The 27,730-nt window shown below is 46.1% G+C and overlaps 1 protein-coding gene across 1 annotated transcript; it reads left to right on the top strand.

Annotated features, from left to right (window-relative positions):
• Positions 1-18,613: 18,613 nt before the first annotated feature.
• Positions 18,614-23,831, top strand: SRSF6 (serine and arginine rich splicing factor 6). The gene is made up of 6 exons (XM_030533155.1): positions 18,614-18,834; positions 19,113-19,261; positions 21,055-21,188; positions 21,423-21,631; positions 22,064-22,147; positions 22,282-23,831. Exons 1-6 carry the CDS (start codon positions 18,728-18,730, stop codon positions 22,637-22,639), a joined length of 1,041 nt encoding a protein of 346 aa, XP_030389015.1. The 5' UTR covers positions 18,614-18,727; the 3' UTR covers positions 22,640-23,831.
• The last annotated feature ends 3,899 nt before the right edge of the window (positions 23,832-27,730 follow it).

Below are 27,730 nucleotides of genomic sequence, written 5' to 3'. Positions count from 1 at the left end.
CAAAGAAGAGAAAGCGTGAGACCCAGCATAACAGTACTGGCAATTTGCCACACTCTAACTTTAAACATGTTGTTAAGTCCCACTGAAATCAATGAGATGAAGGTATGTGTTTAAATATGTTCTTGAATTGGGAACCTCTGAGATTACATCCATTTGATGTACATGGCATTGATGACACACTCCCAAAAGACCAGGAGAAAAGGACATACCCTATCTATCTTACTCACATGAGTAGTCCTATTCACTTCAATAGCTTTTCACACATAAGTAAGGAGGGCAGGATCTGGTCCAAATCCCAGGCTTTAGACATGTGTTAGTAGATCGCTGATCTAACAGAGTGTGATGGCTCCAAAGGAACAGTTATAGTATATCAGATGAATGAGTTCCAATGGCAACAACACTTGGGAGCTGCTAATGTCTGTTGCGCCATGGCTTGCTTTGAGACAGTTTTTAGTTTGTACGTCATTGACTCAGTGAAGATAACTTTTGGAGCTTTGTGCTTTACTGAGTCATGTGGCCACTGGACTAAAAATCCTGAGAAAATAACCAATTTAAAACATATGTATGCGCAGTAACCCATTTCTAAAACACTGCTATTGCTTGGCTGGGTCATTTGTTCCTCCCCTCTCACTGAGGAAGTGATCCTTACTGCAGATGACTCTCCTAGGTATGAGAAGAAGGTTGAGCTAACGATGTAGTTAAGGCCCCACCCTGGGATTTGACAGAGCCAGGGTCAGCTAGAGCCTCATCGTGTTACCTTGTGTGTCTCAGATCACTGGCTCTCAGTTCCCCATGCGTAAAATGAAGGCGTTGACACTTTCCCACCAAAGCAGGGTGCTGTGAGGATAATAAATACTTTAGGGACGGTGATGCACTCGGGCGTTACAGGGGCCAGAGAAGCACCTAGGTAGATACTATCAACTCCAGTGACCAGGACAAAATCTCCAGCCTAGGCCATTGATTCCATTTTGCCCATTGATCTAAAGTCCCTCTACAATGTCATCACATATGCCATTCATTTGAACAATGGTTGCGGAACCATTACAAACCAGCAGGTCCTGACAGCTAGTATACCATGATTCAGCCTATAATGTACTTGAGTCAAATGCTGGATCAGAATCTGGCTTTCTGTAATGACTTTAGTGGAAACATAACTGGAAAGCATATGTGTGGGAGAAGCATAGTAGAAATACTGTCCAGCTATTAACTGTAGCTGCACAAATGACTCCTTGAGACTCCAGTCTCTCTGCAAACAGCTAGTGCATAATAAATGCATGACATGCATATTTTATATTGTTTGCATGAAACACTCACATATGGTTATTTCCACTGCTGGTAAGGTCTGGGAAAAGATCATCAATTTCACACAGAAGGTTCCTTTGACAACAGATTATAAGGAATAATCAGTTTCCAAATATTCGTTCTCAGCAGAACAGACAAATTAGATGATGTGATATCTTTTATTGGGCTAACAATAAAGGATCTAATAAAAGGTTACCAGGCCACTGATCTTGTATCTAGCAGATTATGATTTATTACAGACTTCTGAGCCCTTAGAGCAGGATATTAGAGCTTTTCATCCTTAAGGAGGAAAGGAAAGATTGATTGTAATTTTTTTTTTGAACCTCCTCATACCTTCCAATGTGCAAACTGTGTTCAGACACAGTAATTCTTATCTTTCTCTCTCTGTGAGTTTTAAGTACCCATGCAACATGCACCAAAGGTTTGCACTATAGGTCTGCAATTTATAGTTGGGCAGAGCAGCTGCTAATATTCAGTGAATCAGAATGGCAGCTAGGGTTATATAACTAACTAATGTCCTTGTGTAATTCTTGGTGGCATTCCCCACGGGGAGATGCACATGTCCCCCTGGAGAAGTACTATTGATTCATGGGGGCTGATTCCAATTTCACTTGCACCAGGGTAAACCAGTAGTAACTCCATCAAAGTCAAGGGAAGGAGACAGGTGTAAAAGCAGTGGGACAGACCAGGGATATGTCTGAGATGTGGCCAGAGTCCACTGCTCTACAGCTATTGTCTGCTTCCCAGGGTCTATAGGAAGCAGAGTATATGTTAGAGAAGGCTTGAGGCTGTTCTAACGCTGGGGGACAAGCAGGCTCCTGCATGACCCCAGAATAAGGGGCGTTCAAAGGTAGCTTAAAGCCACCTTAACCCTCCCTGGATGACGTGCACTTATATTAACTGAGAATGAGGCCTCTCGGTTCTATTCCTAGCTCTGATTTGCTCGAGATCACAATCAGCCTCTCTGAGCTTCATTATTGATAGTGGCAATGTGCTTGAGATCTCCTGCTGGAAGGTGCTGAAGGAGAGCAAAGCATGGTTATTACTAATGGGGGTAGGGTGACACACAAACACCCCAAAGGGCTGAAGACCATGCTCAGGACAGGTTTGATCAGTGCTGATCTCCCACTTGTTCTTCCCTAGCTGATATGCTGATGCACAAAAAGCACTTTCCATGTTGTTCTGCCCTCTTCTCTCCTCTTCCCCCTATTACTCCTTTTGGTGGCCATGAATGCTTCTCCTTTGGGTGGTGAGCTTTGTTTAATCTCTCAATCATATCACAGGAGAGGTGACTTTGGTTTATCTGCTTTACTTTGCCATTGATTGAAATTATCATGCTTAAGACAAGCATAACAAGACTGGTTTCAGAGTAGCAGTCATGTTAGTCTGTATTCGCAAAAAGAACAAGAGTACTTGTAGAACCTTAGAGACTAACATTTATTTGAGCATAAGCTTTCGTAGGCTACAGCCCACTTCTTTGGATGCATAGAATGGAACATATATTGAGGAGAGATATATACACAGAGAGCATGAAAAAGTGGGAGTTGTCTTACCAACTCTGAGAGGCCAATTAAGTAAGAAAAAAAAAGCCTAGTACAGACAGTTTGATAAGAAGTAGCCCACGGAAGTTTATGCTCAAATAAATTTGTTAGTCTCTAAGGTGCCACAAGTACTCCTGTTCTCATAACAAGACTATGGATCTGCTACTCGCTCTATCTTTTCATGCCTTGGCCTCTCTTTTTTATTTGTTTACTTCCAAGTGTGTTATAACTGTCACTGTCCTGACAGAGACAAAGATCTGGTCCTGAATAGCCCAATGTTATTTCACAGGACCCAGTGCACTTTTTTGCATGCACAAAAGTAGAGAGGTTGGAAAGTATTGTAATTGTCTGTGTTCACTTGTTGCCAATGTAGTTATGGATCATTACCTTAATGGACCATTGTTTTTTCTTTCTTTTCAAAAGAATCTTCTGGGACATCCTCCCAAAAACCAAGCCAGAAAGAGAAGACAAACAGTAGCTGATAGCTCAAAAAGCTCATGGTCAGAGAGTCTTTTCCATTCAGAATTCTTCTTCTCGTGAAAATCTGGAAGGAAATTATATATGCCAGGGGCTTATAATTCTTCAGAGACAGAAATGAGCATCCTTACTCACTAGAGATCCTGTAGATAGCCTGCAGAGATCTTTCTGAATAAAGCAAGGAATCCCGTGAAGGAATCACAGTCAGGTCTGGGAGTGTGGGGAGTGATGATTATTGCCCTGATCATGAGTTAATTCAATTTAAACTAAATGGAAAGAAATAAGTAGGGTCCTTAATTATCAAAGGCTAAACTTTAAAAAAAATTAAGGGAATTAATTAGGGAAATGGACTGGACTGAAGAACTCAAAGATCTGAATGTGGAGGAGGCTTGGAATCACTTTACATTGAAGTTGCAGAAACTATCTGAAGGCTTCATCCCAAGCAAGGGGAAAAACTCACAAGGGAAAGGTTGCAGACCAAACTGGATTAACAAGCATCTTAAACAGCTTATTAAGAGAGAGAAGAAAGCCTATACGGAATGGAAGATGGGACAAATCAGCAAGGAAAGCTACCTCTTGGAGGTCAGAAAGTGTAGGGATAAAGTGAGAACTGGCAAAAGCTAAGCAGAGCTGAACATTGCAAATAAAATTAAAACTACTCGTAACATGTTTTTTAGCTATATAACTAAAAAGAAAACAGGTAAAGAAAATGTGGGACCAATAAATACTGAGGATGGGGTGGAGATTGAAGATCATTTAAGTGTGGTCCAACAATTGAACAAATACTTTCCCTTAGTTTTTAATAAGAGTAATGAGGAGTTTGTGAACAGTGGCAGGATGGCTAATGGGAAGAGGGATATGAAGATAGAAATCACCACATCTGAGGTGGAAGTCAAACTCAAATAGCTTAGTGGGAACAAGTGAGAGGGCCCTGGATAATCTTCATCCAAGAATATTAAAAGAACTGGCACATGAAATTGCAAGATCAATATTAGGATTTTTAATGACACAGTAAACTCAGGGGTTGTACCCTATGAGACAAGACTTTCAAATGTAGTACCTATATTTAAAAAGGAAAACAAATGATCTGGGAAACTACAAACTCATTAGGCTTTCAATTGTATGCAAGGTTTAGGACAAATTTTGAAAGAGAAAGCAGTAAAAGATGTAAAATTGAATAAATTGGGTTAAAATACAGCATGATTTTACAAAAGGTAAAGGGTGTCAGACCAGCCTACTCTCTTTTTTGAGAAGATAACTGATTTTTCTAAAGGAAATGCACCTTGTATTTCCTTGCATTGATTACTGTATACTTGCATGCTTGCATTATTGGATCTGAGGTATCTGATACAGTTCCACATGGGAAATTATTAGTTAGATTGGAGACTATGGGGATTAATATGAGAATTCAAAGGTGGGTAGGGAACTAATTAAAGGAGAGACTACAGTGGGTTATATTGAAAGGTGTGCTGTCAGGATGGAGAGAGATTACTAGTAGATTTCCTCATTGACTGGACTTGGGACCAATTTTAACATTTTCACATTCAGTAATGATCTTGGCACAAAAAGTGGGAGTGTGCTAATAAAATTTGCAGATGACATGAAGTTGGGAGGTATTGCCAATATGGAGGAGGACCAGAATATCATACAAGAAGATTTGGATGACCTTAAAAACTGGAGTAATAGAAAGAGGATGAAATTTAATAGTGCAAAGTGCACGGTCATGCACTTAGGGTCTAACAACACGAATTTTTGCTATAAGCTGGGAATGAAACAGTTGGAAATGACAGAGGGGGAGAAAGATCTGGATGTATTGATCAATGACAGATTGACTATGGGCCGCCAATGTGATGCAGCTGCAAAAAATGCTAATACAGTCGTAGAATGCATCAGGCAAGGTATTTCTAGTAGAGACAGGAGGTGTTATTACCATTACACAAGAGACAGATGAGACTTCGTCTGGAATATTGTGTGCAATTCTGTCTCCCATGTTTAAGACAGATGAATTCAAACTGGAACAGGTGCAGAGAAGGGCTACTAGGATGGTGCAAGGAATGGAAAACCTGTCTTACGAGAGGATACTCAAAGAGGTTGGCTTGTTTAACCTAACAAAATGACGGCTGAGGAGAGAGATGATTGCTCTCTATAAATACATCAGAGGAATAAACACCAAGAAGGAAAAGGAATTGTTTAAGTTAAGGACCACTATTGGCACAAGAACAAATGGATATAAACTGTTCATCAATATGTTTAGGCTTGAAATTAGACAAAGGTTTCTAGCCCTGAGAAAAGTGAAGATTTTAAACAGCCTTCCAAAGGGAGTAGTGAGAGGAAAAAACTAACTTGTTTCAAGACTGAGTTTGATAAGTTTATGGAGTGGATGGCATGATTGCCTACAATGGAATATAGCTCATCTGCGACTGGTACTAGCAAATATCTCCTACAGCCAGAGATGGGACTCTGCGTGGGTGGGGAGGGCTCAGAATTACTACAGAGAATTCTCCTCATGTGTCTGGCTGGTGGGTCTTGCCCACATGCTCAGGGTCTAACTGATCACCATGTTTGGGGTCAGGAAGGAATTTTCTCCCAGGTCAGATTGGCAGAGACCCTGGTGATTTTTTTTTTTTACCTCCTTTGCAGAAGATGTGAACTAGACCAAATGGTGGATTTTCTTTAACTATCAAGAATTGAGGATTTCAGTAACTCAGCCAGAGATTAAGGGTCTGTTACAGGAATGGCTAGGTGAGGTTCTGTAGTCTGCGATGTGCAGGAAGTCAGACTAGATGATCATGATGGGTCCCTTCTGGTTTTAAAATCTGAGTCTGTGATCCTGAGAGCACTCACATTCAGGAAAGCCTTTGAGTGAATGCTTAACGTTCCATTCGAAGGCTTAACTTTAAGTATATGTTTAAGTGCTTTCTTGAACTGGGACCTATGGAAGATACAGCAGGAGGTATTTAATTGAACTGTCCTTTTATCTTTAGAATGTGCCTTTTCTATGCTCTAGGTGCCAGCGCAGACAATTTCAGGTAAACATTCATAAATTTTAATTCTGATGGTGAAACCAGTGAGCCATCCCCTCTTATTGAGTATAGCTGGTGAAATGGATCTTATGAGGTAAAACCATGTTATGGGTTAAGTTACAATCTCATTAAAACTGATGTGTGAATGTACCCTTTACTTAAGATAGTAGTTATACATTATGATCTGCTTGCTGAAGGTAGAGATCTAAAAGAGAACACGAATGACTTAAATAGAATATCTGTAGACTGTAAACTCTATGGTGCAGGGACCATCTTTTTGTTCTGTTTTTATAAGTTGCCTAGCACAATGGGTCTCTGGTCCATGACTGGGGCTCCTATAAGCTATTACCACAGTACAAATAATAACTAGTAATAATAATACTTTGCCCAATTCCCTTTTCTGATCAACAGAAATTATTTCATAGCTTGCTGTCCAGACATGATGCCAGTATGACTGCGCACAGACATAAGACAAAAGACCAGTTGTGCATGCTTGGAGGGAATCATCTACTATATGGAAAGAACTTTTTTTCAGTAACAGCATTAGAGTAACAGGGCCTCACATCAGCACAATTCCACTAATTTCAATAGAGTTATTTACATTGGTATAAGAGAGATCACAAACACACCCATGGATGCTTTTTAAAAATGCAAGTTTAAATAGGACTCTGCCTTTTTGGTTATTTGAGCCTCTGACAAGATGCTCTACCTAGAAGGTCCACTGTGCCAGCTTGTGTTGTGGGTTATTTTGATGAGCTTCTGTTTGTTTTGTTTCCTGAGCTGCTGAAGACTTCAATTACTGCAAATGAATAAGGTCCAAATTTGTGCTGCCCAATAAACATTAGAACAAGGATTTTCCTGAACAGTTATCAGCCACTATTCCATGCCTCATTTCTCATGCTTCTAATGAGTGAGGAGATGCTGCCACTAATGAATCTCATGTATTCATTCTCCTCCATCTCCATATATAGGGACAGATACATCCCTGTGATGGTGCTGTAGGGGAGGGGAGGCAGCTTGTACCTCTCATATTCTGGTGTTGCTGAGGAACAGTTCATTTTCAAAAATATGCCAGGAAAGCCCTTAGGGCTGCTGATGAGCCACTGCAAGGAGCAGAATTGCCAGGACACACGATTGCCCTGGTCACACCACTTCTCGCCTTGGTGTTCTCCCCTCCTCCAGCCCGCTTCTAACATTGCCCCCCTCCAATTGCCCTGGAAGGTCACTTGCTCTGGGTGTGTGCAGGGGGGTAGGGTTGCCAACTTTCTAATTGCACAAAACCAAACACCAGTGCCCCACGCAACCCCTTCCCCAAGGCCCTGCCCCTTCTACAAGGCTCCCCCCCCACTCACTCCATCCCCCTTCCTCACTGGCTCATTTTCACCGGGCTGGGGCAGAGGTTTGGGGTGTGGGAGGGAGTGATGGCATTGGCTTGGGGTGTGGGCTCTGGGGTGGGATCAGGTATGAGGGGTTTGGGATGCAGGAGGGGGCTCCCAGCTGGGGCCAAGGGGTTTGGAGTGCAGGAGGGGTTTCCAAGCTGGGGCAGAGGGTTGGGGTGCTGGAAGGAGTTTGGGTTGCGGGATCCAGGAGAGAGTTTGTGTGTAGGAGGGGGCTCAGTGCTGGGGTTGGGGTGAGGGTTGCGGGCTCTGGGAGGGAGTTTGGGTGCTGGAGGGGGCTTGCAGCAGGGGGTTGGGGCTGAGAGGGGGTATGGGCTCCGGAAGGGAGTTTGGGTGTGGGAGAGGTTTTGGGGTTCAGGCTCTGGGTGGCACTCATCTCAGGTGGCTCCCCACAAGTGGCGATGTGTCCCTCTGCTCCTAGACAGAGGTGTAGCCATGGAAGGAAGCTCTGTGCGCTGCCTCAGTCCGCAGGTGCCACCCCCACAGCTCCCATTGGCCGTGGTTCCTGGCCAATGGGAGATGCAGAGCCAGTGCTTGGGGCAGGGTGGGGGCAGCACAAGAAGCCTCCATGGCCATCCCTCTGTCTAGGAGATGAGGGACTTGTCGCCACTTCCAGGGAGCTACGCAGAGCCAGGTAGGGAGCCTGCCAGCCCCGCACCAACCAGACTTTTAATGGCCTGGTCAGCAGTGCTGACCGGAGCCACCAGGGTCCCTTTTTGACCAGGCATTTTGGTTAAAAACCGGACACCTAGCAACCTGAGTGGTGAGGGCAGGGGAAAAGCAGTTCAGCGGATGCAGAGCAGACCTGACACAAGGCCAGACCATATGGTCCCTTGGTTGCTACTTTGTGCAAATTAAGTTGATACAAAGTGTTTGCTACTCAGGAGTGAATTCTCCCAAGAGCCACACTATTATGTAGAATACTATATGTAAGGACTTTGAGGAGGGCTGTGGAGTACTGTAGCACCTGATCCAGCTAGACATCTAAATATATGTCCATTCTAGGGCTGATCTGGTAATCTAATGAAATGCGTTAAACTTCAAAGGGCTGCAGGATAGCGCAGGGCATCATGTGCAGTCTTCCTGAGTGCTGGATGGCTTGGGAATAGATTCTGCCTCTCAGAGTTCTCTATAGGCGGCTGCACAGCTCCCCTTACCAAGGTTGGTGGCTAAATTATCCCATAAATAAATATGATTCCAAGTGACAACAAGGCTGTACACTAACAAACAGATCTGCATAGTCACAAGTCTTTCTACAACAGAGTGAAAAATATTCATAGCATTGATAAAATCTCCCGATGCTAAATTTTCCATTAAGTGAGAGAGGGATGGTTCAGATGTTGCATATTAGAGTATACGAATCAGGCAAAATTAGTTTTGGAGAATTCTGCCTCTCCAAAACAAGCTCAGCAATTAGTTTGGTACAGTTTAACTGAGCACTGTGAAGATTTGAAGGCAATTGTTGGAGCCTCTAGCTGGTTATATTTGTGTTGATAATGCTCTCAGGAGAGTCATAAGGAAGAATTAGAAGCATATGAGACTTACATTTCATGTGGATACAACTAGTAAATCTCAGCATAGGAGCAAATAGGTTGTTTTTTCAATATTTTAAAATTTTCTGGAAAAAGGGCATGTGTTTCTTTTTACTGAATTTTTGGAACACAGAGGCAGAGGGACATGGGGCAATAACAGTGACACTTGGTATTATGAGACAACACTGCTGGGAAGAGGAAGGCACGCTGATGTACAGGGGTTATAATATTGGGAGAAGGGTGTTATTATTTCAAATAGATGATATGGGGAAATTGAGAGAGGGAATGTGAGAACTCCACGTTATTTGGGGCAGACATAATGAGAACTTTTGTGTTTGTACAGCACCTAACACAACAGGAGCCCAATAGCACCCAGAGCTGGTAGGTGCTTTACAGACAAATTAAAAAATGAGGTCCCTGCTCTGATGAATTTGCAATTTTAATAAATGGCTGTCCATGTAAAGAAAGCCTGGAAGATTCCTTCAAACCTCACAAGAATTTTTGGTTCACTCCAGTACCACATGCAGTGAAAAATCACCCTCTTCTCCTGCATCCGCTAATGGAGGGCACAGGAAAAAATGTACTTCTACCTAGATTGTTTTATGGCTCTTATCACCATAGTTGCTCAGAGCGTAACAACTATTAATGTATTTAATCTCACAACATCCCTGTGAGGTAGGTATTTATTATCATCACCATTTTATATGTGGAAACTAAGACGCAGAAAACTGACTTGCCCACTGTCCACGCAGCAGATAAGAGTGGGAAAAGCTCCCATAAATTGCACTCTTGTGCCTTCGCATAAGATCTTCTTATCTTTTCTATAAGCTAGTTGGAGCAGTGAACTTTGGGCTGTATGTAATGAACAGGGGAAGGTGAAGAATATGGGATTCCAGCCATTTCTGTAGCAGCTAGAAGTGACAATTGGGATCAAGCAGTTGAGAATGACAGTTGGGACTCAGGAACTTAAGGGTGGGCATTTGAGGTTGGATAAGCAGTTGCTGTGTTGCAGGGGTGACAGTTGGGAATGGGCAGTTGGTTATGGTGCCGTTGAGAGTGACAGTTGGTTACTGATCAGTTGGGGCAGTGGATTATGGGTCAATGGGAGAGCACAGGAAATTATTTAAGGAAGTGTAGTGAGAGCAGCAATGCCCCAGTGGGGAGGAAAGAGTCAGGGAATCTGGATCAGTCAGTGACTTGGGAGCTGAGTAAAATGTGTGAGAACACCCTCTTGTGGAGGCAAAAGAGCTGATGACAGAAAAAGGACTGGAGCAATGAAACCAGGAGCATGCCAGAATGGGGAAGAGCCACCAGACTGAGAAATTTCTCAGGAACAGATTTAAAAGTTTATTAGAAAATGTTTAAAAATAAACAATACAGAGAGTTTGAAAAGTCAGTTATTGATCATCGGGGGTAGCATACAGAGTATAGGGGGATGCAAGTAGTTTGGTATTGAACAGCACATAGCATATACAGTCTGCCATGTTCCCAATGCAGGTTGTACGGTGGGTGAGATCAAGATACAGTCAGGAAGCAGTGGGGGTACATCGCTCATACGTACAGGTTACAGACAGTCATGGGTAAAGATAAGCAGGCTGGGTAATGGGGATAGGATGACCCTCACATGGTGGAGTTCAGTTTGGTGGGTTCAGGGGATAAAGTCCAGCAGGGGAAGTCCACAAGTTTCCTCCCCCTCGTGGGTTCACAAAGTCACACCGGCTCACACTTGGTATTGGTGGTGGCCGGTGATGTGCTCTGTGTAAATGTCTCTAGACTATCGAATAGTGTCCGAGACCATTAGGCGTCTCATGAGCCGCGCGTAGCGATGGCCCACCCCACAGGTGCGAAGTACGCGTTCATTACAGGGGTCCCAGGCACCCAGGGCCCCAACAATCAGAGCATCGGTGTAGACCTCGTAGCCCTTTGTCCGCAGGGTGTCTGCCAAGGGAGCGTATTTTTCAAGTTTGCGGGCTCGGGCTTCGCGGAAGGCCGGGGTCCTGTTCTCGAACGGGATCGTCACGTCGACAAGGATGATCTTTTTCCAATCCTCGTCCGTCACAACGATGTCCAGGCGCAGTGGGCTGTCGGTGTCGGGGATGGTGCGGTTGACAGCGATCTCTCCCAGATGCGGGGCGATGGCCTTCACTAGGCGGTCCTGGATGGCATTGTGGCGCAGCTGCCAGGCTTTGGTATGGGGCCTGCAGCTGCACAGGACATGGGGCAGGGTCTCCATGGTGTACCCACACTTCCTGCAGCGCTTGTCCAGGTTCCCGTGGCGGACAGCTCCATTGAGCGGGACACAGTTCAGTAGTGCGCGGTGTATGAACCGCCAGTTGGCGAATCGGGTGAAGCTGCCCGCAGGGAGGAAGTGGTTGCTGGAGTCCCACTTGCTGGTGACCTCGAAGGCCTTGCCCTGGTCTAGTTTTTTCCTCGGGGTGTCCATGTAGAGCGCGTGAATGGCAGCCTTCAGGGACTTCTCCAGCATGCCTCTGGCTCCGGGGCTGACGATGGTGTTGCCCTCCATCTCGATCCGCGGCACCAGGACTCCCAGCTCCCGCCGTTCCTCACTCCACACCCAGCGGCAGCCCAGTCGCTTTCCCAGTCAGCGCGTGGCGTTGCGGGCGCAGGTCCACAGCGAGGCCATGTCGCCCCTGTCCCAGGCGAATTCGCTGTCCAGGGAGCCACTCAGGAAGGTGGCTACATCTTGGTTGGAAGGAGCTCTGCCTTTGCGCTTCACGGTGGAAGCGCGCAGGGCGGTCATTGCGACGTTCTTTACCATGGCGTCCGGGCACGTCAGGAGGCGGAAGGCATGCGTGACGACCGCGATGTCGCAGAGGTCTCCCATGCGAGGGACGTTGGCGCCACCGTGCCTGTGAGCGATGTAGACGAGCTCGTTGCTGGCTCTCTGGGGTAGGGACATCCACTTCTTAACCAGTTGCCAGATGGTATTGTCCGCATTGTTGAGGGGCACCTTTGCCACAGCGGATCCTCTCAGGACGAAGGCGATGCGGGGGATCAGGAAAGTGTTGAGGGCATTGATTTTCTGCCACGGCGCCAGCAGGGATGCGTTGGTCTTGGCGGCTGTCAATAACCTAGTCCTAGATTTGGACCTTAGCGTCCAAAATATGGGGGTTAGCATGAAAACCTCTAAGCTTAGTTACCAGCTTGGACCTGGTAAAGCTGCCACCACCCAAAAAATTAGCGTGTTTTGGGGCACTCTGGTCCCCCCAAACCTTCCCTGGGGACCCCAAGACCCAAATCCCTTGAGTCTCACAACAAAGGGAAATAAACCTTTTCCCTCCCCCGCCCCTCCAGGTGTTCCTGGAGAGACACACAGACACAAGCTCCGTGAATCTAAACAGAGGGATTCCACCCTCCCCGTTCCCAGCCTTGGAAAACAGAATTACCGAGAGTTAATCTCTCTTCCCCCCCTCACCCAGAGGGAATGCAAAGTCAGGCTAGTAAATCTAACACACACAGATTTCCCCCTGACTTCTTCCTCCCACCAATTCCCTGGTGAGTACAGACTCAATTCCCTGGAGTTCCCCACTAAAGAAAAACTGCAACAGGTCTTAAAAAGAAAAAGCTTTATATAAAAAGAAAGAAAAATACATAAAACTGGTCTCTCTGTATTAAGGTGACAAATACAGGGTCATTTGCTTAAAAGAATATTTAATAAACAGCCTTATTCAAAAAGAATACAATTTAAAGCACTCCAGCAACTATAGACATGTAAATACAAAAGAAAAAACCATATAACTCACTATCTGATCTTTTTGTACTTACAGCTGGGAAACAGAAGATTAGAAAGCAGGAAACAGAAATCACTTCTCATAGCTGAGAGAGAGGCAGACAGAAGACCCAAGAACAAAGGACTCACTTCCCTCCACCCAGAGTTGAAAAAATCCTGTTTCCTGATTGGTCCTCTGTTCAGGTGCTTCAGATACTTCTTTCCAGGTGAAAGAGATGTTAACCCTTAGCTATCTGTTTATGACAGCGGCGTCCTGCAGGATCTCCCGGATGGTGTTCTCGGGGGTCTGCTGGACATGGAAGACCGTGGGCATGCTGAGGTGTTGGTATGCCTGCCCCTCCGCCAGGGGGATGACAGACTCGCCCTGGATGAGGAATTCTGTCGTCAGCACCGAGTCTGTCCTACTCCCGTCAACATGGAGGGACGCACACGTCTTGGCGTTAAAGCGGAATTCCATCCAGTCCACGACTCTCCCGATGGTGTTGAGCATGCCCTGGAGCCTTTCGGGGTCGTCCGCGAGTAGGACCAGGTTATCTGCGTAGGCCAAGATGCTCACCCTCTCGCCGTGCAGGTCGAAGCAGTCAGCACCGTCTGAGATCGCCCGCAGGAGCAGCTCCATGGTGAGGTTGAAGACGATTGGGCTGAGGGGGCAGCCCTGCTTCACGCCACTGCACATCGGAATCTCGGCGGTCTCCCCTTCCACCGAGCGGATGGTGGTGCTACAGTCCTTGTAGAGATCCCGGATTAGACGAAGGAAGGTCTCTGGCATCCCGAACTCCTGGAGTGTGCTGAATATGTGATGGTGGGAGATGGACCCGAAGGCGTTGGCCAGGTCAAGCCACGCTATCGCGCACTGCTTCTGAACCCTCCTGGTCGTCTGGAGGACGGTCTGGAGCAGGAAGCTGTGCTCGTAGCACCCTTCTGATGGCATGAAGCCCTTCTGGGCCAGGCTGATGGCTCCCCCGGTCGTTGCCCACTCCATGATCCTGGCTGCCAGGCAGCTGGCGTACAGCTTGTACATCGTAGAGCAGAGGGAGATGGTCTCCAGTTGCTGGGGTTGTCTCGCTTGCCCTTCTTGTGGATCAGGATGGTCATGGCCTTCTTCCAGGAGGTGGGAGACCGGCAAAAGCATCGGCACAAGTTAAAGATGTCTGAGAGCATGAGGTAGCCGGGGTCTCGCTTCTTGAGGAGGCTGTAGGGGATGCCGTCCTTTCCAGGCGTGGTGGTTTTGGTTCTGGAGAGCCTGGCCGTCACTTCTTTAGGCGTGAAGTCGGCCTCTAGGTCGTCTGTGTTGGAAACGCGGGGCAGGGGGCGGAGGCACTCTGGTCACTGTGCGTAGTTCCTGGGCACGCCGCCAAACACTCCGAGGAAGTAGTTGTAGAGGCGCTCAGGCAGGATCGTGCAGTAGGACGAGGGACCATCGAGGACCTCTCTTACGGCCTTGAGGCGGTTTGTTCTGTACAGCTTCTGGATCCTTGAGGCTGCTGCAGGGTCGTAGCGGCAGCCGGTGTTCCTTCTCCCAGCTCATCTGGTGGTGGTGGTGTGATTCGGGACTGGCCGTCTGAAGGCAGGCCGGATGGTCTCCTGGTTTGGCATCCCCTTGGAGGCAATCTCTGTAGAGAGCTTGCGGGTGAGTCTGTTGATGAACGGGTCAAATTTGTCAAAGGAGGCTACCGCTTGGAGCTTCTCAATCCAGGCAGCCTGCCAGGACGTGGCTTGCTGGACCATCAGCTGCTGGTCCTCGGGTTCCTTGGTCTGCGTGGGTAGTGAGTTCGCCGCTTGGTCAATGGGTTGCCTCACTTGAGGCTCAGAGGACCTTCCGGTTGGTGCCCGAGGCATAATCACTGGTGGGATAGCAGCATTACTGGTTGTTGGTGGGACCTGGTTCGGGTCGGTGGGTGTGGGGGTGATGTCTGTTCTTCCGCGTGCAGCTGTCGTTTAGGGGGTTGCTGTAGGAGCGCGTGACCTTCTGGCACAGGGATCGGCCTGGTGTCTTTTGGGGCCATGCCGGTCCATCTGACGATGGTGCTGTGGTCCGATCTGGTGCTGTGGTCTGATCGTGGCGTTGGCTCCTCTGATGGTAGAAGTGTGCGGGGCAGTCTGGTGAGTGGTTCCCGTTCCCCCGACGGGTGGTGTTTGTGGTGCGGGCTGAGGAGTCACGTTGGCTCCCCTTGTGGTTGGTGATTGCAGGGTGCACCGAGGGCTGGCGTTGGTGTCTCCGGGGGCAGGGTCTTGGGCGCCCACTTCTTGGTCTCTAAGGCCCTTTGCTTGGAGATGTTGACTTTACTATGTCTGGTCCACACAGTGTTATCTCCCCACAAGCCCAGGCGATCCAATATCTCCTGTGAACTCCAGGCCAGAGAACATCAGGAGCATGTAGCCAGCATGGGCAGGTGGGCAGCTGCTCACACCAGAAAGCTGCTGCTAAGGTGTTCTCGAGGTCACCTAGGTAGTGTGACAAAGTTGTTCCTCTATCTTGGTGGGTCCTGCACTTATTGGCGGATTTGCTCACTTCAGTGATCTTCCCCTCTGGTGGAACCCACAGTCGGGGTCAACTCCTGTGTCAGATCAGGAGTTGGAGGTTTGGGGGGAACCCAGGCCCACCCACTACTCTGTAGTGCCTCCTGTAACAGTTGCATGACAGCTACAACTCCCTGGGCTACTTCCCCATGGCCTCCTCCAAACACCTTCTTTATCCTCACCACAGGACCTTCCTCCTAATGTCTGATAAAGCTTGTACTCCTCAGTCCTCCAGCAGCTCACTCTCACTCTCAGCTCCTCACACACGCACCTCACTGACTAACTGGGTGGCTTTTAACTAGTTTCAGCCAGCCCTTGATTGGCTTCAGGTGTCCCAAACAATGTAGCTATCTCCACTGCCTTCTAGAAGGATCTTAATTGGCCTCAGGTGTCTTGACGAACCTGGAGCAACTGCCATTTGGTTACCATGGTACCAGGGATTTGTTTAGCATGGGGCTAACATACCTGTTCCTCACTACTTTACTGCAGCCATCTGGCCTTTCCTCATCACAGCAGACAATCAGGAAAAAAGCATTTAAAAAATGCGCGGGATTTTAAGGGGGATGGGGATTTCCGGTCTCAGTGACCCCGGGGCAGGGGAGTTCACAATTGTGACCACATGGTCAGTGTGGAGCACTGTGGGACAGTTGCCGGAGGACTGTTAAGCGTGGTCTACCCTACGAGTTTAGGTCGAATTTAGCAGCATTAAATCAAATTAACTCTGCACCCATCCACACAACGAAGCCATTTTTGTCAACATAAAGGGCTCTTAAAATCGATTTTTTTTACTCCTCCCCAACGAGGGGAGTAGTGCTGAAATTGACATTGCCAGTTCGAATTAGGGTTAGTGTGGATGCAATTCGATGGTATTGGCCTCCGGGAGCTATCCCACAGTGCACCATTGTGACCGCTCTGGACAGCAATCTGAACTCGGATGCACTGGCCACTTAGGAAAAGCACCGTGAACTTTTGAATTTCATTACCTGTTTGCCCAGCGTGGAGAGCTGATCAGCACAGGGTGACCATGCAGAGCTCATCAGCACAGGTGACCATGCAGTCCCAGAATCGAAAAAGAGCTCCAGCATGGACTGTACGGGAGGTACTGGATCTCATCTCTGTATGGGGAGATGAACCCGTGCTAGCAGAACTCCATTCCAAAAGATGGAATGCCAAAACATTTGAAAAAATCTCCAAGGACATGATGGACAGAGGCCAAAACAGGGACTCAACACAGTGCCGTGTGAAACTTAAGGAGCTGAGACAAGCATACCAGAGAGCCAAAGAATCAAACGGACGCTCCAGGACAGAGCCGCAGACATGCCACTTCTACACTGAGCTGCAGGCAATTCTAGGGGGGGCCGCCACCACTACCCCACCCGTGTCCTTGGACTCCAATAATGGGATATCTCAGTCGCCATGCCTGAGGATTTTGCAGATGGGGAAGATGAGAAGGAGGAGGAGGGGGACGAGGTTGAGGAGAGCACACAGCACACTGTTCTCCCCAACAGCCAGGATCTTTTTCTCGCCCTGACTGAAATACCCTCCTAACCCTCCCAAGGCTGTATCCTGGACCATGAAGCCATAGAAGGGACCTCTGGTGAAAGTACCTTTGTAAATATAAAACATGGTTTAAAAGCAAGCGTTTTTTAATGATTAAGTTGCCCTGAGGACTTGGGATGCATTTGTGGCTAGTACAGCTACTGGAAATGTCTATTAATGTGTCTGGGGATGGAGCAGAAATCCTCCAGGGACATCTCCGTGAAGCTCTCCTGGAGGTGCTCCAAAAGCTTTTGCTGAAGGTTTCTGGGGAGAGGAGCCTTATTCCGTCCTCCATGGTAGGACACTTTACCACGCCATGCTAGTAGTAAGTAATCTGGTATCACTGCATGACACAGCCTGGCAGCATATGGTCTCGGTGTTTGCTGGCATTCAAGCAACATCCATTCTTTATCTCTCTGTGTTATCCTCAGGAGAGTGATATCATTCATGTAACCTGGTTGAAATATGGGAATTTAATTAAGGGGACATTCATAGGTGGCCGTTCCTACTGGGCTGTTTGCCGGTGGCTGAAAAGAAATCCTCCCCGTAGTTAGCCAAGCGGTGCGGGGGAGAGGGGCATTGGCGCTGAACTGTTCATATTTGGCTAGCAGGGATCTTTCCTGATACCAGCCACGCAGTTGGCTGGTATCAGGAAAGCGATCATCGCAGAGAAAAAGATGGAGGGGGAGCTTCACAGGGAGCTGTTCGCATTTGACTAGCAGGGATCTTCCCTGATACCAGCCATGTGGTGCAGTATGGGGAGGGTTAAAGCGGTCATCCAAGAGAAAAGGATTTTCGGGGGGTTAGTTTGGTTTCCGCTGCTGCACATTAACATGAAAACCGCAGCCCTAAATGGACAACTCAATGGGCTTTGTTTGGTATGGGAAAGGAGAGCGCTGCTGTTATGAAGCTTGCAGAAGCTGAAAGACTATGGCTTACCATGGCCGCCTACAAGCCGAATTCTGTTGCCCAGTGTTTTTGATCACTAACACCAAAGCTGCTGGCATTCAATATAAGATGCAAAAAATGACCTGGTACCGAAATCACATGTGCTATGCAATGTGAATAGTGTTGTTCACCACAAGCGTGGACGCAGCCTGTCACAGGGACGGCACGCGCCCCGCGGTTGCGGACGCAGCCTGTCACAGAAAAGACGGCGCGAGCCCTGCAAGTGCGGACGCAGCCTGTCTTAGGAAGAACGGCGCGCCCCCCAAACCCCCCTTTCCGGTCCCAGCCTGTCATAGGAAGAACGACGCACGCTTCGCAGGCAATAGCGACAACCCTGCTACTACAGCCCCACCCCAACATGGGCTGAGGGAACAGCTTTGCGCATGCGCATAGGAACACGGCTCGGTCTGCGCGGGGATGTGATGCGCAGAAGAGTCGCTGCCCGAGCTATGAAAAATGTGCAAGAAGTAAGCGCCTGTGCAGCGGGAAAGCGCTTCCCTCCTGCGCCACCTCCGGACGCGCCTGGGCGCACAGCACGTTTTCCGCGGTGACGTAGTGGTCTACGCCCCGCCCCCGATATAAAAGCGTGCGCGGGCGGCGGGCGCCATTGTGCTGTGGAGCAGGCCGCGCTTCTGGGACAGTGCGGGCCCCGCAGCACCGAGCTCTCCTCGTCCGGCCTCCCCTCTGCCCTGCGGAGATGCCGCGCGTCTACATCGGGCGCCTCAGCTACCACGTCCGGGAGAAGGACATCCAGCGCTTCTTTAGCGGCTATGGCCGCCTGCTCGAGGTCGATCTCAAGAACGGGTGAGGCGGCGGGGGTGCTCTGGGCAGTCGGGTCGGCGTGGGGGGCGGAGCGCGGCCCCGTCCTGAGCAGGTCCCTGGCGAGCAGGGGACGAGGCCCAGGCCCTTCGCAGGCCAGTGGTGGGGCCCGCGACTGCCGCGTGGCGCCGCGTTCAAAATGGCGGCGGTGGGGGCGCTGCGGCGGGGCTGGCTCCATTGTCCCGCCGCGCGGAGCCCCGGGGCTGGTTAGTTTCCCTGGCGACCGGGCCTCGCTCCCTGACGGCCGGTCTCTGACCCCGCAGCTACGGGTTCGTGGAGTTCGAGGACTCCCGCGACGCCGACGATGCCGTTTACGAGCTGAACGGCAAAGACCTGTGCGGGGAGCGGGTGATAGTGGAGCACGCCCGGGGCCCCCGCCGGGACAGGGACGGGTACAGCTACAGTAGCCGCAGTGAGTACAGCTCCTTGCCCCGGCTCTTAGCCTTGGCGGCGGGGGTGGGGGCGGTGTTCTGCCAGCCGCTGCTGCATTGGCCGCGTATCCCTTCTGCAGAGGGCTGCTGGGTGCGTGGGACTGGTCCCCCGGGGTGTGGGAGGGATGACACTGACCATCTCACCAGGCATGGTGTGCTTGGCTATTGGGGGTACCCCTTGTGCAACGTTGGCTGCAGGATGACCTGCCAAGCTTTGCTTTACAAGCTTCTTTGCTAGTACACGCCTTGTGCTTCAGGTACCCTAGAATAGAACTGCACTCATTGGTACCTGTAATGGCATATGAAGCAGACTAGGGGGACAATTTTATTTGCAAAGCTTAAGTGTAGTCTTAATCTAGTTAGGATTCCCTACTCTTCATTAGAAGAGATTGGTTATATTAACTTAAATATATGGAAGCTTTTAAGTGAAGAGTTATGTATCTGGGTATGGTAGAAGCACTCAGCTGTGAACTGTAATGTGTTTCAATTGAATATACAGAACTTAGTGGTGGGGGGAGGGAAGGGTTTACTTGAGACAGATTGTAGGAAATATGGGAAATGGGAAGTATTGTAAAAAGGGAAAATCTCATTTTGTGTAGTTCTTGCTATACAGCATGAGTAATTCAACTGACTATAGCTTAATTGGCATGGTATTGCAATTTAAGAATAGTAAGTGTGATATATCTTTGAGTAAACTCTAGATCAATGATACTCAGACCTCAGTGGTTCAGGAGCCAAATTAATGGTCATCGTTAGCCAAAAGAGCCACAATAGTGTGAATTCACTGTTTCATTTACTATAGTACTATTCATATTTAAACAGTATGATGGAAAATATTTAGTTTTTATGTATATATATTATTCTCTCAGCAAAGTGACTGACCAGGTATCATTATTTCTAACTACAATTGGTTTATAACATAGTAAAAGTATCCAGATTGGCTGCTAATGAAATCACACAGTGTTTTAATATCATGTGCTGCAAACAGCTGCAAGAGACGGGCTCCTGAGCATCAGTCTGAGTATCACTGCTGTAGATGCTTCTGTTATTGGGTGGGTGGGAGTCTGTCTTTTACAAGTTTTTAAAAATTCAAATGTATGTTGTTTAAAATTGTTGCATGTCCAATTCAAACTTTTTAACAAGTCCTTGATGTTTCAATTTAAAAGTGACCAGTGGGGCTGAGGCTGTGTCCACTGAGGCTAAGATGACTGCCTTTCCTGATTGGCCATGGCTTTTCCATACATTGTGTGACCCTTGCCCTATGACCCTTTGGCTGACCTTACCGGAAGCCATGACGACAGCAGCCTTTTGCCATTAGACGCAGGGTGATGGTGAGGATTCCAAGGGTTAGACAAAACTGGTTAAACTGAACTAGGTGACTGTTACCTTGCGTGTTTTGTGGCCAACCACCAAAAACCTCATACTGTGATGTAAGTACTTAGCGTAACTAGTAAACGTTTTTGTAAAATGTAGAAATGCATGTAATCAGTTAAGTTTTATATTTTACAATGTTCTGTAAAATAAAACTTAGCAAGGTAAATCTAATAAAGGAGCAGTCACTCTCTAACAGATCTTAGGAGCACAGACTTGTAGGATTTTAGTCTGTTTGATTTGCCACTAATATAGATCATGGCAAAATTGCATCTTTGTTGGAGGTTTAGAAAGATAAAGTCCTACTGCAGTAAATATAATCTGTGTTTACCTAACTTTTTCAGAACATTTAGCTGCCTTCCCATTATGAGACAATCTAACTTTCTTTCTTTGCACAATAAAGGTGAGGGTGGTGGAGGCGGTGGATATAGCAGTCGGAGACAATCAGGAAGAGATAAATATGGACCACCTGTTCGTACAGAATACAGACTGATTGTTGAAAACCTTTCCAGTCGTTGTAGTTGGCAGGATTTGAAAGTATGTATTAATGTGAAATCTCCTAATAGAGCCACTTGTGACTAGCAGAAAGCAATACAAGATTTCATTTTAATTTGAACGTTCTTCATTATTTAGCAGAACTGTTTTGAAATGTAATCAGGCATGGCTGTTTACACTGTTAGCTCTTTGCATCTCTTCAGGTTTGACTTGCAGTGACCTGGTTGCACTGCATAAACATGAAATGGTTATGTAACTCTTCATCTGCTTTCTAAGGATTTCATGAGGCAAGCTGGGGAGGTAACCTATGCGGATGCTCACAAAGAACGCACAAATGAAGGGGTAATTGAATTCCGATCTTACTCTGACATGAAGCGTGCTCTGGACAAATTGGATGGCACGGAGATAAATGGCAGGAAAATCCGGCTGGTTGAAGACAAGCCACGGACAAGCCATAGGCGATCTTACTCTGGCAGCAGGTCAAGGTAACTTTGAAACTCTTGAGCTTTATAGCGAAGAGTATTAGCTCTCATGAGAGAGGGCCTATTATATGTACTCTTAACGTTAAGAGTAATCATTACCTTTATAATTTGTTGATACTTCAGGGATAAGATGACTCCCAGGGGTCTGGAAGGAATGTTTTTCCATGATGTAACATTGCATAGTTGACCAGGTGCATTATGGGGAGGACGTTTCATCTTCCTCTGAAACATCAAGTATAGGCTACTGACAGATGGTATTCTGGACCTAGATGGACCAATGATCTGCTCTGGTATGGCCACTCCTGTTGCTAAAAATTCTTCATTGTAAGACACTTTGGCTGTGCTAAAGTAAGGGGGGAGCAGGACATACCAGGCTAAAAAAAAAATCTCAAATTGGTATAGAATGTCATAGATACCTTTTTGAAATGTCACCAGGTCACGATCTAGAAGAAGGTCACGAAGCAGAAGTCGTAGGAGTAGCCGCAGCAGATCCTGTAGTGCCTCAAAAAGCCGCTCGCGGTGAGTAATTTGTGTGTTTAATGGTGCTTTCTGTTAATCCGTCAATTATTACCTTTAGTTGGTAACTGTTTGTATATAGAACTGTCATGGGTACATATCAGTTCATGTCGAATAAAGATTATGTTCTTTTAAAGATCTAAATCCAGGTCACGAAGCAAAGATCGTTCACGTTCCAGATCTAAAAGCAGGAAGTCTAGATCAAAGAGCAAATCTAAACCCAAGTCTGACCGGGGCTCCCGCAGCAGATCCAAGGAGAAATCTGAGAAGTCTCGCAGCAGGTCTAGGTCCATGTCTCGCTCTCCCAAAGAGAATGGTAAAGGAGAGGCTAAGTCTAAATCCAGGTCAAGGAGTAGGTCTCGTTCCAAATCACCACAGCAGCAACCACCTGCCAAGGCTCGCTCTGAGTCACCGCCCAAAAGAGCTGCATCAAGGTCCCGCTCCAGATCTCGTTCAAAATCTCGCTCACGATCAAGATCTAGTTCAAGAGATTAAGACTAGAACTCTCCTCTTACTTCGCACACTATTATGGAACATTTTCCTACTTGCAAGGCCATTAATCTTTTATGTTAGTACTTAAGAAGTTGGTTTCTTCTCTTGCAGAAGGGAATGGCCTGAGAACCAAGTAATGAGGCATAAAGGTTTGATTCGTATCTAAATTTGATGAAAAGATGAAATTGTACAGAAATGTGCAAAGCAGGAAAAGCCCCCCTTTTTGTAGAGATTAAGCTAAACTTTTAATTTTATAGCATTGCAGCAGGAATAACTTATCTGCTGTTGGGTGGAAAGTGGTTTTTTATATTAAAAATACTCTTTGAGTATGAGGTTTAAGTTCAGGCATTTTGAGAACATTATTTTTCCTAATTTTTTCACTATTTTAAAATTATGGATTTTAGTAGTTTAATGGGTTATGGCTTGCTACCAGAGGCATGACAGACAGCCTTGTTGAACAGGTCAGTATAGATGATGTGGCTATCTTAATTTGTGGAAGTAGAATGTGAACTGGACATATGGTTGACACAAAACTAGGCAAATTTCAGACCAGCAATAAACTCAATTTGAAGCACTTCAGTTGTGCTGTATCTTAATTCAGCTTGCCATAAGTTTCTTCCTTTCCCCTTCCCCATAATGATTGTATTAAAAAGCTAATAAAGGTACTATTTTGTAGCTTGACATGATGCAGTATTGCCTACACTCATGAGTAACCAAGTTCACATAATGGAAGTAACGTGACTTTTTTTAGTTTGCTTGAATTCCAGGAGACTCTCCAATTCTCAGACACAATGGTGTCTTTCTGGATGTGGTCCATGTCATTAGTGTCTTGTATTGTTTGCAGGCCTCTAAATATTTACCAATTGGCTATGTAAAACTGAGTAAAGCTGCCTTCCTTCCTCTATGATTCATTTAACACCCACTTCGCTTCAAAATATGAGAACCACAATCCTGTTGCATATGAATCTAAACCTATGGGATCTTAATGTATTGGAGCTAGAGTTCTAGTCTTAACAAAAGGCTTTGCTAAACCAGAGTTGCCAGTTCACTTAAATTGTGGAGTAGAATCCATCTCAAAAGCCCCCTTTATAGCTAAATTGATTTTTGTAACATGCAATAGCAAACATTAGAACTGCCTTGTAATCTTTATACAATGTGTAGTTTTACTTGTATAAAATTAAATCAGTGACTCAAACTCTTGTGCTTTTATTACAGTATAGCTTAATTCTTTTCTGGCTATATTGTGTTGGATCATCTCCATGACAAACTGTGGCTTCTTCTGGGGTAGATGCTTACTATGTAGAGAACTCATCAGGTCTCTTGATAAAACAAATGAGATGTGGTAGGAAATACTTCAGTTTATTACACATAGTATTGATCTTACACCAATGTAACATATAGTCTCTAAATTCCTTGATTGAGAATATTTTAATTGTGGGCAGGGATAAGGATTCAGAAAGCATCTCTTATGTTCGGTGCATCTTGCATCTGTGTATCTGTCCCTGGTGTTTATTTTGTAGGCATAAGCGACACCTGCAAACAAGGTGGATTTCAGCCTGGTTGAAAGTATATCCCTTAAACAAAACCATTTGCTTGATCAATCTTGAAATAGTATTTCCATTCTTTAGTACAACACCAGTGTATGTCAGGCAAATTATTTTTTCTAGTACATTGAATCTCAGCTGAGGTATGAGACTTTCAAGTGGGGAGGGGTATTGAGGCTCCTTGCTTACAGGGTCACAATGGTGGGGTGGCTGGGCCAAGTTTCAGTTAATGGTATTGCAACCAGGAGCATCAGTTTGCAGTGCTTGTTATCATTTGCTGCTGAAAATGAGAGAGATTGCTCTGAAAACTTTGGACTTTTGTGGTTAAGGGATGTGCTTTTAAGCGGTTTCCTAGCCCATGGGTGTTCTCAGCAAATTTTTGGATGGCCTCAAGAGTGTAGCCACCAGCTCTTGCAGGTGGCCACTCTGACTGTTTTTCCTAAAATACTTAATTTACTTTAGGAAAAACAAAAAAAATGCACAGATACATGTCCAAATCATTGTAATTTATTTATTTAGCATATTTTTGCAGACTCAGTAATAAAAATATGCAGTTGTCTCTGTTCTTTTCTGGACTTAGAATAGAAACACAAGGTGCTTTGCGTGTTTTGTTTTTTGGTTGCTTTTTTAAGACTTGCTAGCTAGCAAGACCGCTACTGTGAAAAGTGACTGTATATTTAATATCACGTTTCACAGCAGACTTGCTAGGGACAATGGGAGGCTAAAGGAAGCAGCAGGAGACTGGGGTGATGGGGTGCGTGAGACGAGGGCTGGAGCCTGGGGTTCTGTTTCATGAGTTGGGGACTAGGGGAGCCAGTGGGGGCTAGGGATGGTGTGTGGGGAGTGAGCTAAGGGCCATGTCTCTGGGGCCAGAACCCAAAGCCCTGCAGCTGGGGGAAGGATCCTGCCGCCTATCACCCCAGGAATGAAACCTGTGTCCCACCACCCCTGGGAAGGTGGGGAACTCACACTGGGTTTGAGGCTCCAGAAGGGGTCAGGGACCAGCCCCTACTTGCAGCCCTGGGGAAGGAGTGCTACTTCAACCCCACAGTCACTGCCCAGGATGCTATGGCCTCAAGAAAAGCCCCTAGGGGCTGCATTTGGGGAACACTGTCAGCCTATGTACAGTAGACGACAGGGTCAAAGGACTGTTCGATTTAAAGTAGAATCCTCTTTATTGGAAAACCATGGCCCCAGTTCCATCTAGATAACATTGGAAAGGCTCATTTTGTAAGGGGCTGAGTATAGCTCAAATGGGGGAGGGGGAGATTGAGAACCCCTGTTTTAATATAATGTTGCCTCATGCCTTCGGCAAAGGTAACAGACGAGTTCAATTTGGCTGTAAGCAGTACCCCAAGTTACTTTGGGATATAGCAGAATTTGCTGCCATATTCACATCCCTCTCACAGAATTGTTCCATGATCTCAACTTTGTAATGAACATGTGTTTTTCCTCCTCTTGGTTGTAAGGAGAGTATTAGAGAGATGGGGCATCGTTACTAGAAAGTCTAAAAATGTTAATGGGTGCTGTATGCTAGCATTCCTACCATTGCACTAGCCACTGCAGTTACCCTCAGACTATCAGCACATTGCTCAGATTGTGTAGATAAGTCCTTTGTCTGCCAACAGCCTGACACTTGAGTGTTCATGGTAAACTCTGAAGATGTCTCACACGTGAACTTTTAACAGCTCAATATTTGGCAGAAACATCCACATAGTGTGCTTGTCCCACACATCCCCCAGCCATCTAGCTGCCAATCCTAGTTTCCCACGGAATTCAACTCAGTTTATGCACCCTCAATATGAACACACATCACACAAAGTGAGAACCATGCAGTTAAATGTGATGTCAAAGAATAATCCAAAAGCTATAGTACTGAATATTTAATTCAGTTAAACTTTCCATTTTTTAATGTCAGTGAAGCTGCTGTGGAACTTCCCTTCTGAACTGTGCAGAATCCAGAGTCCTTACCATAGAATGCCATGAAGGTCTTGATATGTGACTGCATAAAGTTATGCTGGTGTTTTAGAATCATAGAATATCAGGGTTGGAAGGGACCTCAGGAGGTCACCTAGTCCAACCTGCTGCTCAAAGCAGGACCAATCCACAGACAGATTTTTGCCCCAGATCCCTAAATGGCCCCCTTAAGGATTGAACTCACAACCCTAGGTTTAAAAAGCCAATGCTCAAATCACTGAACTATCCCTCCTCTTTCTCTATTTTAACTTAGTGGAAATTTCTCATTCCTACTGAAATTGTCACCTCAATTGTGAATTGTACTATAGCATTGTAATTAGTGTCTTAGAGCAAGTTTTTGGTAACTGAGTAAGATAAATTTTACCCTCTAATACATGCCAGAAAATAAGTGATTTTTCATAGGTGTATTTGGACTTCAAAAGTTGAGTTGAAGATGATCCAATAGCAGAAATCTATGCCTCTTTTTTGAAGGGTTATCTTAGCTTTGATGTGTTTGGAATTCACACAACTAAGGAAACAGAGTGAGTTGCAAGCACACTTCATTAACAAACACTTGAAATAGTTAGTACGCCAATTCTAGGTTGAAATCTTATGGAATCATCTCACACTGTTTCTCTGTTGGGATAGTCAGGAGAGAATAACCCTCATGAATGAAACAAAATTGAATTAAAAATATTGTAAATCTCTGAGATTAACCAATTGAGGTTGCTTGCAATAGCAGGGACCCTGGACTTGATGACCGAGGAGGTCCCTTCCAGTCCTATCTTCCTATAAACTTTTTAGTATTTAAAAAAATCCCATGGTGCTTGCTGTTTAAGTTGTTAGTGGTATTGCAGGCCATCTGAGGGAGACTATAAATTCAGTGATCTTTGGATATAGGTATTTCTATAGCCCCTGTCTCCCTCCATCACCCGTAACCAGGGTATCCAGATGCTAAATGAGAGGGTAACACAATTACTACACTCGTTCAACTGTACTGTGGAGCGCCCTTTTGTTTTTTGTTATGTAAACACAGCTCACCTGTAGAATTGGGTTGTCAGAGAGTATTGAAAGCCTTGTTTACAACTGGTTCTTCATATTGAAATAGCTACGTAAGCCTTACACAAACATTACATTGTTAATGCTAATGGGTAAGTCTGGAGGGATGTAGTAGTTCCATGTTTTTCGTGTGCTGGAGGTAGAAATTGTTGCATTTGTAAAAGGCTTTTTCTCAAAGGTGATACTTTGGGTAGAGGCATCCGTCTGATGTCCTGTCTTTGTATACAGCAGCACTGAATTGTATGTCAAGTTTCATTTCATTTAGTTTGCAATGCTGTGGCAACTGGAGAATATTCAAATTTTTAGCTATAGAACTTTAGTATTTAGCATTTGGGAGAAGAGAGATCTTTTGTTAAAGAATGAATACTTCCTTCTTTGACCCTTCACATAGGTTGTTAGGGTCATGATATTCTTTCTATATTGCCAAGATGTCCTTCAGCAAAACAACCTTAAAATTCCTGATTTTTTGCAAACAAAAAGCCAGGCTTTCTTTGTGACTTGTAAAAGTGGCTAACATTGTCACGAGCCTGCCTTT

This window comes from Gopherus evgoodei, chromosome 14 (assembly GCF_007399415.2).
Source record: "Gopherus evgoodei ecotype Sinaloan lineage chromosome 14, rGopEvg1_v1.p, whole genome shotgun sequence".
Lineage (NCBI taxonomy): Eukaryota > Metazoa > Chordata > Testudines > Testudinidae > Gopherus > Gopherus evgoodei.
The sequence above is the reverse complement of the archived record's forward strand: the minus strand, read 5'-3'. Positions and strand labels throughout refer to the sequence as shown.

Bases quoted from the DNA above. Each gene is read 5' to 3' on its own strand.
- SRSF6 (XM_030533155.1), top strand. From the start codon at position 18,728: ATGCCGCGCGTCTACATCGGGCGCCTCAGCTACCACGTCCGGGAGAAG. The intron at 18,835-19,112 runs GTGAGGCGGCGG...CTGACCCCGCAG, and splicing joins GAGGTCGATCTCAAGAACGG to CTACGGGTTCGTGGAGTTCG. The intron at 21,632-22,063 runs GTAACTTTGAAA...AAATGTCACCAG, and splicing joins TACTCTGGCAGCAGGTCAAG to GTCACGATCTAGAAGAAGGT.